Source organism: Microcaecilia unicolor, chromosome 6, assembly GCF_901765095.1.
Source record: "Microcaecilia unicolor chromosome 6, aMicUni1.1, whole genome shotgun sequence".
Lineage (NCBI taxonomy): Eukaryota > Metazoa > Chordata > Amphibia > Gymnophiona > Siphonopidae > Microcaecilia > Microcaecilia unicolor.
Genome location: NC_044036.1, coordinates 184,834,164 through 184,850,826, shown reverse-complemented (window position 1 = coordinate 184,850,826; position 16,663 = coordinate 184,834,164). Strand labels below are relative to the sequence as shown.

The following is a 16,663-nucleotide window of genomic DNA, read 5'->3' as shown; positions in this document are numbered from 1 at the left end:
CAAGCCCAGCATCCTATTTTCCAACAGTGGCCAATCCATGTCACAAATACCTGGCAAGATCCCAAAAAAGTACAAACTATTCTATACTGCTTATCCCAGAAATAGTGGATTTTCCCCAAGTCCATTTAATAATGGTCTATGGACTTTTCCTTTAGGAAGCCAGCCAAACCTTTTTTAAACTCCGCTAAGCTAACCGCCTTTACCACATTCAGAATGTGAAGATTATATCGTTATCCCTCCCTAGAAATTTAGTTTTATTCACCAGTATCTCGCAACTTCAGAGACTCACTCCAAACCAGGGCCGCCGAGAGGAGGGAACGGGGGTAAAATTCCCTGGGCCTAGCTTTGTCTCTCGGTGGCCCTGCTCCAAACTTTGGCAAGTTAACTAAAGCAAATGTTCTAGAAAAGTATTTTCGTTAATCACTCACCCTTTCTACCCAAAGAGGATATAGTGGAACTAGAAAAGATTCAGAGAAGGGCAACAAAAATGATATAGGTGATACAACCCCTCCCTTACGAAGAGAGACTACGCAGGTTAGGGCTTTTCAGCCAGCAGAGAAGACAGCTGAGAGGGGATATAGGAAGTTTATAGAATCAAGAGCTGACTGGAGTAAAATGTTTGAAAAGTTTAAAAAACATTTCCCTATTTAAACCAAGAACAAAACAAAACAAGCGCATAGTCCATGAAATTTATGACCATCACTGAAAACAAATTTACCTAGATTTTTTTTTTTCATTGAACACAAAATTAAGCTGTGGGATCTGTTGCCATTAACATAGTGGGATTTATGTTTAAATCATTTTTATTGGTAACAGACTGAATAATTCTTACAAGCAATTCTGTAGGTTCTGATACCAACATTTTAATACTTTAACTCCCTGTCCCTTCCCCTCCCCCCCCCCCCCACCCCTTCCCCGCCCCATCTTAATGTGAGACAGATACAGTGGTGGAAATAAGTATTTGATCCCTTGCTGATTTTGTAAGTTTGCCCACTGACAAAGACATGAGCAGCCCATAATTGAAGGGTAGGTTATTAGTAACAGTGAGAGATAGCACATCACAAATTAAATCCGGAAAATCACATTGTGGAAAGTATATGAATTTATTTGCATTCTGCAGAGGGAAATAAGTATTTAATCCCTCTGGCAAACAAGACCTAATACTTGGTGGCAAAACCCTTGTTGGCAAGCACAGCGGTCAGACGTCTTCTGTAGTTGATGATGAGGTTTGCACACATGTCAGGAGGAATTTTGGTCCACTCCTCTTTGCAGATCATCTCTAAATCATTAAGAGTTCTGGGCTGTCGCTTGGCAACTCGCAGCTTCAGCTCCCTCCATAAGTTTTCAATGGGATTAAGGTCTGGTGACTGGCTAGGCCACTCCATGACCCTAATGTGCTTCTTCCTGAGCCACTCCTTTGTTGCCTTGGCTGTATGTTTTGGGTCATTGTCGTGCTGGAAGACCCAGCCACGACCCATTTTTAAGGCCCTGGCGGAGGGAAGGAGGTTGTCACTCAGAATTGTACGGTACATGGCCCCATCCATTCTCCCATTGATGCGGTGAAGTAGTCCTGTGCCCTTAGCAGAGAAACACCCCCAAAACATAACATTTCCACCTCCATGCTTGACAGTGGGGACGGTGTTCTTTGGGTCATAGGCAGCATTTCTCTTCCTCCAAACACGGCGAGTTGAGTTCATGCCAAAGAGCTCAATTTTTGTCTCATCTGACCACAGCACCTTCTCCCAATCACTCTCGGCATCATCCAGGTGTTCACTGGCAAACTTCAGATGGGCCGTCACATGTGCCTTCCGGAGCAGGGGGACCTTGCGGGCACTGCAGGATTGCAATCCGTTATGTCGTAATGTGTTACCAATGGTTTTCGTGGTGACAGTGGTCCCAGCTGCCTTGAGATCATTGACAAGTTCCCCCCTTGTAGTTGTAGGCTGATTTCTAACCTTCCTCATGATCAAGGATACCCCACGAGGTGAGATTTTGCGTGGAGCCCCAGATCTTTGTCGATTGACAGTCATTTTGTACTTCTTCCATTTTCTTACTATGGCACCAACAGTTGTCTCCTTCTCGCCCAGCGTCTTACTGATGGTTTTGTAGCCCATTCCAGCCTTGTGCAGGTGTATGATCTTGTCCCTGACATCCTTAGACAGCTCCTTGCTCTTGGCCATTTTGTAGAGGTTAGAGTCTGACTGATTCACTGAGTCTGTGGACAGGTGTCTTTCATACAGGTGACCATTGCCGACAGCTGTCTGTCATGCAGGTAACGAGTTGATTTGGAGCATCTACCTGGTCTGTAGGGGCCAGATCTCTTACTGGTTGGTGGGGAATCAAATACTTATTTCCCTCTGCAGAATGCAAATAAATTCATATACTTTCCACAATGTGATTTTCCGGATTTAATTTGTGATGTGCTATCTCTCACTGTTACCAATAACCTACCCTTCAATTATGGGCTGCTCATGTCTTTGTCAGTGGGCAAACTTACAAAATCAGCAAGGGATCAAATACTTATTTCCACCACTGTACAACGATTATCATTCTCTTCCTATTACATGTTCAATAACTGACTTCTAGATTCAGAGGTCAGCGTTGCTAGAAACGGGCTCCATCTGTCCATGAAATGGTCAAACTCTGTACGCGGCTGCTCCTTTGTCTGTAACCTTTCCATCCTCATGAGATTTATCATTTGGGTTCGCCATGTCTGAATCGAGGGTCCTGTGATCTCTAGCCAGTCTATTAGGATAGTTTTCTTTGCCATCATAGTAGCTCTCTTCACGAAGGCCACATAGCCCTTAGGCCCAGGCCTACTAAGTTCTGGTTTGCCAAACAGTAATAGTGGCGTACACCTCCATTTTGCCTTCCATAAGCTCTCAATTTGCCTGAGTAGGTTGGTCCAGAAGCAAGTGACTCTCGGACAGTTCCAGAACATATGTCCTAATGTCGCTCCGCTCCCCTTACATTTGGGGCAAGCTCCATCTGTAGACAACCCCATGTGAAATGCCCGACGGGGGGGAACATAGAGTCGTAATGCAAATCGATATTGGAGTTCCCAATGTGCAGCCCATGCTGACATTTGCCGTAACGAGAGAACGTGTTCCATGAACACATTAGTTGGTATCTGTATTGATAAGTCCCTTCCCCAGTCTCTGGCATACTTAGCATAATCTAATTCAGATTTAGTGTCTTTAATATGTCTATGATGATAATGCAATGGTACTCTCTGTTGCGAGTTCAAGGACAACGCTGAAGCCAGCTCCTCTTGTACATCCTCTGCGAGGTCTTCCCAAGGCAGGCTTGATATATAATGACGTATTTGCCAATAATGAAAATAGTCATTTGGTCCCAGTATTTGTAATCCTTGCAGTGTAGCACGGGATTGCAATTTCCCCTCGTCAGTGATGATTTGCTGTATATAGGTAACTTTCCGCTCTGTCCATTTTCTGAATATTCCATATATAAGGCCTGGTGGGAATGCTGGGTTACCACATATGGGAAGCAAAGGTGTCACTTTGTGAGAACAGTGGTGTAGTTTGCATATCCACCGCCACGCTTTTTGCGCTGTAGGTAAGATGTGTGAGACCTCTAGTGCTGGAGATATGGAGCATTTTTAGTGGGATTTATAAGAGGGTTTGGCCTTTGCTTATCTCAGGAAATGAGCAATGAGGACTGATTCAGGAACCAGCACAAAGGTGCTCTAGGCCTCTAGCATTTTTAATGTGCTCTAAATGCTAGAGATGCCCATAGGAATATATGGGCACCTCTAGCATTTAGCACATGTTTATTTTTAGCACACGCTAAAAATGCTAGCACACCTTTGTAAAAGGACCCCTCACTTTGTTAGGTATCCTCTATAATTTTATGTGTATAATTCTATAATTTTATGTATGTATAATTTATTATCTGTATCGGAGAGGCAGGGGTGATATGATGCATTCAAATATTTGAAAGGTATTAATCTACAAACAAACCTTTTCCAGAGAAGTTGGTATAGAACTACAGGACATGAATTGGGGGGGTACTCAGGAATAATGTCAGGAAGTAATTTTTCAAGGAGAGAGTGGTAGATACCTGGAATGCCGTCCCACAGGAGGTGACAGAGATTAAAATGGTAACAGAATTCAAAAATGCATGAGATAAATACAAAGGAATCCTTAAATGGCAACACCAGTAATTAAGAAACAAAGCCAGTGTTGGGCAGACTTCTATGGTCTGTCAGATTCAGCTTCAGTAACAGTGCCAGGCAGATTTCTATGATCTGTGCCCTGAAAATGGCAAAGACCAATCAAGATCAAGTATATATATGTAGTATCACATCATGCCTTTTGCTATGGGTTTGTCTTGCTGGGTGGGGTGGATGGACCATTCAGGTCTTTGTCTGCCATCATCTACTGTGTATGTTTTTATGAGGATTCCTGATGAAGGCTTGATAGTCGAAACACAGCCCATGTTGAGTCCATCTACAAAGCTCATGTAATTCTACTTTGATCACTCCTCCTCCTTTTGCTTTTTTGATATAGTAGGAAACAGCATAAGGAATGCAGAAGCCTAGGTTTGTTTCTGTTAGCATGGGATAATTACCTATTCCTGATATATACTGTTGAAAGGCCATAAATATGAGCGAACAACCAAGTTTTAGGCGATACCTTTTTATTGGTCTAACAATGTATCTTTGACAAGCTTTCAAGAGTTATGTTGTCAGTATATACTAGTACAGCTCAGTAAAGGATGTGGAGGACAATAATAGTTTACAGTTCAAGGGCTCTGTATCTGATAATGGGTGAGAAGCTATCAGTGGCCCATTTTTGGTTATGGTACTGACAGCGGTTTTCCCTTTTTGTGTCTGCAGGTCTGAGCGAGCTACAGCTGTGCTGCTGACGGATCCTAGCTTTCAGCTCCGATCCATCCAGTACCTTCTTGGCCAGGCAGAGACGTCGACACTGGGAGCTGGCCTTCCTTACACAGAGAAAAGGCATTTTTCACTGCAAGTTTGTAAGTTGCAATAAGGCATGGAGATTGGGCACCAGAGCCTTAATATTGATCAAATGATTTCATACAGATCTAGAAGATCCTATTTTTGGCTTTTACTTGTTTTTAATTTGTTAAAGGGTTATCAAAACCTTGCCTGTAATTTTCTTTTGAAGTTTAAATTCTGGTAAAATGTTCTCTAATTTCACTGCTGTTTGAATAAAGTATCCCATCCTGTGAAGGTATAAGAACATAAGAAAAGCCATATACTGAGTCAGACTGAAGTCCGTTGAGTCCAGCATCCTGTCTGACAGTGGCCTGGGTTACAAGTACCTGACTGATCATAAAAGTAGATCTATTTCCTGTAGTTAATTTCCAGTGAGGAACAATGGCTCTCCTAAATCTACCCAACTAATAATTTTTTGTGGATGTTTCCTCCAGGAACTTGTCCAATCCTCCTTTGAATCAATATTTTTTGCCTTGGCTACATCCTCTGCACTATATTCTACAGTTTAATAACATAACGTGCTGTTTGAAAAAGAAAAATGTTCCATGATTTGTTTTCCGTCTGCTGATTATTAAATGTCATGGAATGTTCTGTTTTTGTGTTGTTTCAAATGTTAAATGACCACTCCACTCCACTCATAATTAAAAAAAAACACACACATAACCCCTGTTATCGTTTCAAGTTGAAAAGCCCTAACTTTTTAATCCTTTCTTCAGATCCTACTGTGGCTACTTTTGATCTTGTGCAAGTAACTTAGCCCTCCATTTCCTCAGTTATAAACTATTGTAACCCCTCGTCAACAAGGAAACACCCAGTGTACCTGAATTTAACTCACCTTAAGCTACAACTGAAAAAAAAAGCATGAACTAAATCCAAAATCCTCTTTTCCCCTTCTGTTCATAAGGCAGGTGTTCCTGCTCTTTTACTATTTTGTCACCCTTCTCTGAACCTTTTCTAGTTTCACCATATTCATTTTAAGATGGAGCAACCAGAACTGTACACGTTATTAATGCCATTATAATGTATTTTCTGAGGAAAAGCAGGATATTGCCTTCTCACATGTGGGTGATGACATAAATGGAGCCCCAGTGCGTATGCTGCCCATGTTTCAATTGCTTCTAGAAGCCTTTGACATGCCCCCACCACTCATGCCCGAATGTCTTCCCACCTGCCCAGCTCTCTTCTACAGAACTATGAAGACATGTCTTCAGTTGCTGTCACATGGTTTCTCTCTTCAGAGATTTTTTCTGCCTTCTTGCCTCTTCATTTTTATAGTGAGTAGTATGGGACCCTTTTTCTTTCTTTTATTAATTTTTTCCCTTTATTTTCTTTACTTTTGCCAGCTCTTTTAAGTTTTCTTTATTTTTTCCACGGCTCACAGCCCCCTTTAGGCCTGAGATCCCAGCAAGGTCTTTATTGTAAAAATGTTAAAAAAAACAACTTTATATTTACAATTGAGTCATTTGATTATTATTATTAGCATTTGTATAGCGCTACCAGACGTACGCAGCACTGAACACCTGATACAAAGAGACAGTCCCTGCTCAAAAGAGCTTACAATCTAAATAATACAGACAGATAAGACAGTTACGGGTGAGGGAAGTAATGGGAGCTAAAAAGCAGCAGTGAAAAGGTGGGTTTTCAGCATAGATTTGAAAACAGGTAGAGACGTATAGGTCCAGGAAGTCTATTCCAGGCATAAGGTGCCGCGAGAGAAAAGGAGCGAAGCCTGGAGTTAGCAGTGGAGGAGAAGGGGGACGACAAGAGAGATTTGTCCAGTGAGCAGAGTTCACGGGGAGGAATGTAGGGAGAGATGAGAGTGGAGAGGTAATGGGGGGCTGCAAAGTGGATGCATTTAAAGGTCAGTACGAGAAGTTTAAACTGAATGCGGAAGCGGACAGGGAGCCAGTGAAGTGACTTGAGGAGTGGGCTAGTGTGGGTATAACGATTCTGGCGGAAAATAAGTCGTGCTGCAGAATTTTGGACAGATTGGAGAGGAGAGAGATGGCTGAGCGGAAGACCAGTGAGAAGTAAATTGCAATAGTCCAAGCGAGAGGTGACACGGGTGTGGATAAGGGTTCTGGCAGCATATTCAGAAAGGAAGGGGCGAATTTTGCTAATATTGTAGATAAAGAAGCAACAGGTTTTGGCGATCTGTTGAATATGCGCAGAGAAGGAGAGAGAGGAATCAAAGATGGCTCCAAGGTTACGAGCCGAGGAGACAGGAAGGATGTGAGAGCCATTAACAGAGATAGAGAAAGGGGGAAGAGGGGAGGTGGGTTTAGGGGGAAAAATGAGAAGTTCAGTTTTGGTCATGTTGAGCTTTAGATGGCGTTGAGACATCCAAGCAGCAATGTCGGACAAGCAGGCTGAGATTTTGTCCTGGATCGAGGTAGAGATTTCAGGGGTGGAGATGTAGATCTGAGAGTCATCAGCGTAAAGATGGTATTGAAAGCCATGGGATGAAATCAGGGTACCAAGGGAAGAGGTATAGATGGAGAAAAGGAGGGGTCCAAGGACAGAACCCTGAGGCACACCAACAGCGGGATGGAAGTTGAAGAGGATCCACTAGAGTGAACACTGAATGAAGTGAGAGGTAAGAGGAGAACCAGGAAAGAACAGGGCCCTAGAATCCAAGCGAGGACAGCGTATCCAGAAGTATAGTGTGGTCAACAGTGTCGAAAGCAGCAGATAGGTCAAGAAGGATAAGGATAGAATAGAGACCTCTGGATTTAGCCAGTAGCAGGTCATTAGAGACTTTGGTAAGTGCAGTTTCAGTAGAGTGAAGAGGGCGAAAACCAGATTGGAGTGGGTCAAGAATAGCTTGTATAGAAAGAAAGTCAAGACAACAGTGGTGAATGACAACGTTCAATTAATTTGGAGAGGAAAGGGAGATGGGGCGATAGTTGGAGGGACAGGTGGGGTCAAGTGAGGGTTTTTTAAGGAGTGGAGTGACAACAGTATGTTTGAAGGCCATAGGAACAGTTGCAGTAGAGAGTGAAAGATTAAGGATGTGACAGATGACTGGGATGATAGTAGGAGAGATAGCGTTAAGTAGATAAGTGGGGATGGGATCAGAGGAACAGGTAGTACATTTAGAAGAGGAAAGAAGAAGGGCAGTTTCCTCAGTAGAAACTTCTGAAAAGGAGGAAAAAGAAGGAGAGGAAGGAGAGTAGGGAGTGAGGACTAAGGGAGAGAGAGGTGGGGAGGATTTGGATGAAAATTCAAGGTTAATCTTACGGATTTTATTGTGGAAGTGCTCAGCTAGGGTCTGAGGAGAAAGAAATGGGGGAATTGGGGACGGAGGTACCTTGAGAAGAGAGTTCAGTGTGGCAAAGAGGAGTCGAGGGTTGGAGCCAAGGGAATTTGTCAATTGGGTGAAGTAATCCTGTTTGGCAAGTGAAAGGGCAGACTGGAAGGAGTTAAGCATGAATTTGAAATGAATGGAGATGGGTCAACAGCAGGAAGGAAATGTTGAAGGTTGAGGGCTAAGGAGAAGGAAGGGGAAAGGAGAGAAGGTGAGGTGATGAGGGTAAGGGGAGGGTAAAGTGTAGCAGCAGTGTAAAGTGTTTTCTCCGAGGACAAGCAGGCTGCTTGTTCTCACTGATGGGTGACGTCCACGGCAGCCCCTCCAATCGGAATCGGTCGTGTTTTCGCCGTGTCGAGCCCCGGAAAGTCGACCTCGCGCGTCCTTTTTCGACGTGTTTTTTCTTCAGAAAATCCTCAAAAACTGTTTGGGAAGTGCTCCGGAAGCCCTCTCGGGTTTCGTTTGCCCCTTCCCGTATTTTTCAGATTTTGCCCCGGTAAGTTTTCTTTCGTCGTCGGGGTAGGCCTCTTTTCGGCCTCGGTCGAGATTTTTCTCCCTCAAAGTTTTGGTGCTCATTTTCGCCATTTCGGCCTTTGATTTCGCCGGCGTGATTTTTCCGCCCATGACATCGAAGCCTTCCAGCGGCTTCAAGAAGTGCACCCAGTGCGCCCGGGTAATCTCGCTCACTGACAGGCACGCGTCGTGTCATCAGTGTCTGGGGGCCGAGCACCGCCCTCAGGCCTGTAGTCTGTGTTCCCTTTTGCAAAGGCGGACTCAGGTAGCGAGATTGGCCCAGTGGAACGTTTTGTTCTCGGGCTCTTCGTCGGCATCGGCACCGGGGGTATCGAGTGCATCGACGTCTTCAGCGTCCAGAGCTTCATCCTCGGCCGCCAGTGCATCGAGTGCATCGGCCCTCTGCATCGGCGCCGAGACATCGGATAGCTGCATCGACGTCGGTGGTACCGGGACCTCGTCTGCTGATGTCGTCGGACGGTGGTGCATCGTCTGGAGTGCAGGTGAGGGCTGTCCATTCCCCTGCTGGTGGCGGTGAGCCTTCGGGTGGGTCTCCCCCTACCCTGAGGGCTCCTGCGGTACAGCCCCCCCGAGACCGACCTCCTTCGGCCTCGGCCCCGAGGAAGCGACGGCTGGATTCTACGTCCTCCTCGTCGGTACCGGGAAGCTCCGGTGACATGCTTCGTTCCAAGAAGTCGAAGAAGCATCGTCACCGGTCCCCTTCCCGTGTCGGTACCGAGAGCTCTGGGTCGCCGAGGGAGTCGGCACCCAGCAGGCATCGGCACCGAGAGGACCGCTCACCCTCTGTTCAGGAGGTGTCGATGCGCTCCACTTTGGACAGCCCGGAACAGCCACCACGCCCGGAACAGGTTCTGACGTCGACGCCTGCATCGACTTCCATGCCTTTCTCTGCAGCCGCTCTGAACGAGAGCCTCCGGGCCGTTCTCCCAGAGATTCTGGGAGAGCTGTTGTGCCCTACCCCTCCGGTACCGGCGGTGCTTGCGCCTCCGGTACCGTCGAGCGTGGCGCCGGCTGGCCCATCGCCCGAGGTGAGGTCTCCGGTGTCGGTACCGCGTGCGGTGCCGGCTGCCGTCGCCTCCCAGGAAGGCTCCCCGACTACGTCGGCGGAGGGAGCTTCGCCGATGCGGGCCAGGGAGTCTACCTCTCGACGCCCCCATCGTGGACGTGGCTCCACGGAGTCGAGTCGGGCACGGTTGCAGACACAGGTCCGTGAACTTGTGTCTGACACCGAGGGTGAGGCCTCGTGGGAAGAGGAAGAAGACCCCAGATATTTCTCTGACGAGGAGTCTGAGGGTCTTCCTTCCGATCCCACTCCCTCTCCTGAAAGACAGCTTTCCCCTCCTGAGAGTCTGTCTTTCGCTTCCTTTGTCCGGGAGATGTCTACGGCCATCCCCTTCCCGGTGGTTGTGGAGGACGAGCCCAGGGCTGAAATGTTTGAGCTCCTGGACTATCCTTCTCCACCTAAGGAAGCGTCCACTGGTCCCCTGCACCATGTCCTCAAAAAGACATTGCTGGCGAACTGGACCAAGCCTTTAACTAATCCCCACATCCCCAAGAAGATCGAGTCCCAGTACCGGATCCATGGGGACCCAGATCTGATGCGCACTCAGTTGCCTCATGATTCTGGAGTTGTGGATCTGGCCCTAAAGAAGGCTAAGAGTTCTAGGGAGCATGCTTCGGCGCCCCCGGGCAAGGACTCTAGAACCTTAGACTCCTTTGGGAGGAAGGCCTACCATTCTTCTATGCTCGTGGCCAAAATTCAGTCTTACCAGCTCTACACGAGCATACACATGCGGAACAATGTGCGGCAGTTGGCGGGCTTGGTTGATGCTCTCCCCCCTGAGCAACCCAAGCCTTTTCAGGAGGTGGTCAGGCAGCTGAAGGCGTGCAGAAAATTCCTGGCCAGAGGGGTGTATGACACCTTTGATGTTGCGTCCAGGGCCGCTGCTCAAGGTGTGGTGATGCGCAGGCTCTCATGGCTGCGTGCCTCCGACCTGGAGAATAGAATCCAGCAGCGGATTGCGGACTCGCCTTGCCGTGCGGATAACATTTTTGGAGAGAAAGTCGAACAGGTGGTAGAGCAGCTCCACCAGCGGGACACCGCATTCGACAAATTCTCCCGCCGGCAGCCTTCAGCTTCTACCTCTACAGGTAGAAGATTTTTCGGGGGAAGGAAGACTGTTCCCTACTCTTCTGGCAAGCGTAGGTACAATCCTCCTTCTCGACAGCCTGCGGCCCAGGCTAAGCCCCAGCGCGCTCGCTCTCGTCAGCAGCGTGCGACTCAGCAAGGCCCCTCGGCTCCCCAGCAAAAGCAAGGGACGAGCTTTTGACTGGCTCCAGCAGAGCATAGCCGACATCCAAGTGTCAGTGCCGGGCGACCTACCAGTCGGAGGGAGGTTGAAAGCTTTTCACCAAAGGTGGCCTCTCATAACCTCCGATCAGTGGGTTCTCCAAATAGTCCGGCAAGGATACACCCTCAATTTGGCCTCAAAACCTCCAAATTGCCCACCGGGAGCTCAGTCTTACAGCTTCCAGCACAAGCAGGTACTTGCAGAGGAACTCTCCGCCCTTCTCAGCGCCAATGCGGTCGAGCCCGTGCCATCCGGGCAAGAAGGGCTGGGATTCTATTCCAGGTACTTCCTTGTGGAAAAGAAAACAGGGGGGATGCGTCCCATCCTAGACCTAAGGGCCCTGAACAAATATCTGGTCAAAGAAAAGTTCAGGATGCTTTCCCTGGGCACCCTACTTCCCATGATTCAGGAAAACGATTGGCTATGCTCTCTGGACTTGAAGGATGCCTACACACACATCCCGATACTGCCAGCTCACAGACAGTATCTGCGATTTCAGCTGGGCACACGTCACTTCCAGTACTGTGTGCTACCCTTTGGGCTCGCCTCTGCGCCCAGGGTGTTCACAAAGTGCTTGGCTGTAGTAGCAGCAGCACTTCGCAGGCTGGGGGTGCACGTGTGCCCATATCTCGAAGCTTGGCTGGTGAAGAACACGTCCGAGGCAGGAGCCCTGCAGTCCATGCAGATGACTATTCGCCTCTTGGAGCTACTGGGGTTTGTGATAAATTACCCAAAGTCCCATCTTCTCCCGGCGCAGAGACTCGAATTCATAGGAGCTCTGCTGGATTCTCGGACGGCTCGCGCCTATCTCCCAGAGGCGAGAGCCAACAACTTGTTGTCCCTCGTCTCGCGGGTGCGAGCGTCCCAGCAGATCACAGCTCGGCAGATGTTGAGATTGCTGGGCCACATGGCCTCCACAGTTCATGTGACTCCCATGGCCCGCCTTCGCATGAGATCTGCTCAATGGACCCTAGCTTCCCAGTGGTTTCAGGCTGCTGGGGATCTAGAAGACGTGATTCACCTGTCCACGAGTTTTCTCGAATCCCTGTACTGGTGGACGATTTGGTCCAATTTGACTCTGGGACGTCCTTTCCAAATTCCTCAGCCACAAAAAGTGCTGACCACGGATGCGTCTCTCCTGGGATGGGGAGCTCATGTCGATGGGCTTCACACCCAAGGAAGCTGGTCCCTCCAGGAACGCGATCTGCAGATCAATCTTCTGGAGTTGCGAGCGATCTGGAACGCTCTGAAGGCTTTCAGAGATCGGCTGTCCCACCAAATTATCCAAATTCAGACAGACAACCAGGTTGCCATGTACTACGTCAACAAGCAGGGGGGCACCGGATCTCGCCCCCTGTGTCAGGAAGCCGTCAGCATGTGGCTCTGGGCTCGCCGTCACGGCATGGTGCTCCAAGCCACATACCTGGCAGGCGTAAACAACAGTCTGGCCGACAGACTGAGCAGGATTATGCAACCTCACAAGTGGTCGCTCAACTCCCGAGTGGTGCGCCAGATCTTCCAAGCGTGGGGCACCCCCTTGCTGGATCTCTTCGCATCTCGAGCCAACCACAAAGTCCCTCAGTTCTGTTCCAGGCTTCAGGCCCATGGCAGACTGGCATCGGATGCCTTCCTCCTGGATTGGGGGGAGGGTCTGCTGTATGCTTATCCTCCCATTCCTCTGGTGGGGAAGACTTTGTTGAAACTCAAGCAAGACCGAGGCACCATGATTCTGATTGCTCCTTTTTGGCCGCGTCAGATCTGGTTCCCTCTTCTTCTGGAGTTATCCTCCGAAGAACCGTGGAGATTGGAGTGTTTTCCGACCCTCATCACGCAGGACGAAGGGGCTCTTCTGCATCCCGGCCTCCGGTCCCTGGCTCTCACGGCCTGGATGTTGAGAGCGTAGACTTTGCCTCTTTGGGTCTGTCAGAGGGTGTCTCCCGTATCTTGCTTGCTTCCAGAAAAGATTCCACTAAGAGGAATTACTTTTTTCTATGGAGGAGGTTTGCCGTCTGGTGTGACAGCAAGGCCCTAGATCCTCGCTCTTGTCCTACACAGACCCTGCTTGAATACCTTCTGCACTTGTCTGAGTCTGGTCTCAAGACCAGCTCTGTAAGGGTTCACCTTAGTGCAATCAGTGCATACCATTACCATGTGGAAGGTAAGCCGATCTCGGGACAGCCTTTAGTTGTTCGCTTCATGAGAGGTTTGCTTTTGTCAAAGCTCCCCGTCAAGCCTCCTACAGTGTCATGGGATCTCAATGTCGTTCTCACCCAGCTGATGAAACCTCCTTTTGAGCCACTGAACTCCTGCCATCTGAAGTACTTGACCTGGAAGGTCATTTTCTTGGTGGCAGTTACTTCAGCTCGTAGAGTCAGTGAGCTTCAGGCCCTGGTAGCCCAGGCCCCGTACACCAAGTTTCATCATAACAGAGTAGTCCTCCGCACTCACCCTAAGTTCTTGCCAAAGGTCGTGTCGGAGTTCCATCTGAACCAGTCAATTGTCTTGCCAACATTCTTTCCCCGTCCTCATTCCTGCCCTGCTGAACGTCAGCTGCACACTTTGGACTGCAAGAGAGCATTGGCCTTCTATCTGGAGCGGACACAGCCCAACAGACAGTCCGCCCAATTGTTTGTTTCTTTTGATCCCAATAGGAGGGGAGTGGCTGTAGGGAAACGCACCATATCCAATTGGCTAGCAGATTGCATTTCCTTCACTTACGCCCAGGCTGGGCTGGCTCTTGAGGGTCATGTCACGGCTCATAATGTTAGAGCCATGGCAGCGTCGGTAGCCCACTTGAAGTCAGCCACTATTGAAGAGATCTGCAAAGCTGCGACGTGGTCATCTGTCCACACATTCACATCTCATTACTGCCTGCAGCAGGATACCCGACGCGACAGTCGGTTCGGGCAGTCAGTTCTTCAGAACCTGTTTGGGCTTTAGGATCCAACTCCACCCCCCGAGGGCCCTGTTTGTTCTGTTCCAGGCTGCACTCTCAGTTAGTTGGTAAATTTTTTAGGTCAATCTCAGTTATGTCCTCGCCGTTGCGAGGCCCAATTGACCATGGTTGTTGTTTTGAGTGAGCCTGGGGGCTAGGGATACCCCATCAGTGAGAACAAGCAGCCTGCTTGTCCTCGGAGAAAGCGAATGCTACATACCTGTAGAAGGTATTCTCCGAGGACAGCAGGCTGATTGTTCTCACAAACCCGCCCACCTCCCCTTTGGAGTTGTGTCTTCCCTTGTCTTTGTCTTGCTACATATGAGACTGGCCGGCTCGAGCCGGTTTCGGGCGGGAAGACGGCCGCGCATGCGCGGTACGCGCGAGGACTAGCAAAGGACTTTGCTAGTGAAGATTCTGATTGGAGGGGCTGCCGTGGACGTCACCCATCAGTGAGAACAATCAGCCTGCTGTCCTCGGAGAATACCTTCTACAGGTATGTAGCATTCGCTTTTGTGCTAAGAAGTAGGTTGGGAAGGGATAGTATCAGGAAGAGAGTGTGCACAGGGACCATGGTCATGGTCAGCAGAATTGGATTGCTGGAACGCTGGAATGTTGGAATGGGTGAATCTGGTACGCTGGGCTACTGGGGGAAGGTGACGAATCAGGAATGCACTAAGGTTACTTGCTCTAATGGAATCCTGAGTAGTAGCTGGGATAAACTATGATAAAGAATAGATTGATTCAGAAATAGATGTAATTGGATGAGGTCTGTATTGATAATTTGGGCTGTTAGGGAGGCTATTTAAGAACTGTCACTCTAGTGGTGGGTGGGTAGAGGAGAAGGGTGGGAGGGACTAAGCCTAAATCAGGAGGACAGTGCTGTCTGCAGCCCATCTCCAAAGGGTAGATTCTCTCTAAAGCTGCTTGCTGTAATGCTGTTAGCTTTCACCCCAGCAAAGACACTAGATTTCACTGTGGCTATCTTCTTCCTGATGTCCCAGAAGCCTTCCAGTAGGTTCAAGCGGTGCACAGACTGAGCTAGGCCCATGTCTGTGACTGACCCACAAGATTTGTTCCTGGGCCCTGACCATAAATCTTCTATTTTCTTTGTGCTCAAATGCAGAAGAGAACACAGAAAAGCCAAGAGGCCTTGCGTGAGACATTTTGGCACGCAGAAGTCTGGTCCATCCATACCAGTATCAAAGGCATCGGTCCCTATGGCTTCAGGAGCTGTACCACACACTGGAGACACATCGAAATTGAGGAGGTCTCCCTTGCCTTTCAACATTAAGTACCGGTAGACCCCACTCAAGCTAAGCATCATCAGAGCCGACACTGAGGACTTGTGAGGATTCCGCATCGTCCTCACTGCCAAGTAGTGACCCCAATTCTCAACATCAAGTGAAGGCGAAGAAGCAACAGCATTGGACTTCTTCAAAGCTAGGAGCTCGGGGACCCTGGTGTCACCAGTACCCAAGAATTCTTGACAAGGTCCTGATGTGTCCAGACTTTCTGCCATAGGTATTGGCATGTGCAGACTCTAATAGCTGCATGTCTCTAAGCTTTGAACCAGTGGTCGAGGAAATTTTGGCAGATGTACCTTGCCAAGGTGACAGTCTCTTTGGAGACAAGGTGGAAGAGATAGCAGACCTCATAAAGAAGAGAACTGATACCATCAAGTCCCTGTCTCGGCCCAGTATTTCTGTGGCTTCCACTTTTCTAAGGTTTTTGGGTGGGAGTCTAAAGAGTGCTTACTACTATCAAAGTTGTAGGTTCACTCCCTCATCCTGCCCTCCATAATGGTTCCAACCTCCAAGCTCCTGTCCTGTCCTTGGCAGCAGTGTGTCCAAAAGACCTACCAGCTCCCCAGTCTAAGTAGGGGATGAGCTTTTGACTGGCTCCAGCAGAGCATAGACAACATAAAGGTGCCCATCCTGGATGACCCACTGGTAGGAGAGAGACTGAATTTTTTCCAAGAAAGGTGGCCCATTGTACATAAGTACATAAGCACCGCCATATTAGGAAAAGACCAAGGGTCCATCAAGCCCAGCATCCTGTCTCCGACAGTGGCTAATCCAGGCCTCAAGAACCTGGCAACAACCCCAAAACAAAACAAAAATTTAAATTAATAATGTTCAATGGACTTTTCCTTTAGGAATCTGTCCAAACCCCCTTTAAACTCAGCAAGGCCAACTGCTGTCACTACATTCTCCGGCAACGAGTTCCAGAGTCTAACTATGCACTGAGTAAAGAAAAACTTTCTCCTATTTGTTTTAAATCTACCACATTCTAGCTTCATCTTATGTCCCCTGGTTCTATTATTGTTAGAAAGTATAAACAAACGCTTCACATCTGTCCACTCATAAGCGCCCGGTATAAGAGGCTTGGGGAGGCTAACCCTCCCCAGCCGCAAGCCCCAAGCATCTCTCTCTCTCATCCCCCCACCCCCCGATGCAGCGTCCATTCTCCTCACTACCTCCCCGTGGTCCCTCCGATCCAGATTGCCCATTGCCGCCGGCACCGGCACGCCAACACCACAGCCCGCCTCG

At 48.5% G+C, this 16,663-nt stretch overlaps 1 protein-coding gene across 2 annotated transcripts in view; it reads left to right on the top strand.

The window, feature by feature from the left end:
• The window catches only part of RNF123 (ring finger protein 123), a 594,888-nt gene that overhangs the window by 547,139 nt on the left and 31,086 nt on the right, over nt 1-16,663 (top strand). For both annotated transcript variants that reach the window (XM_030205297.1, XM_030205296.1), the window contains exon 36: nt 4,859-5,001. In XM_030205297.1, coding sequence (XP_030061157.1) covers nt 4,859-5,001 — 143 coding nt within the window. The remainder of the gene's footprint in view (nt 1-4,858; nt 5,002-16,663) is intronic.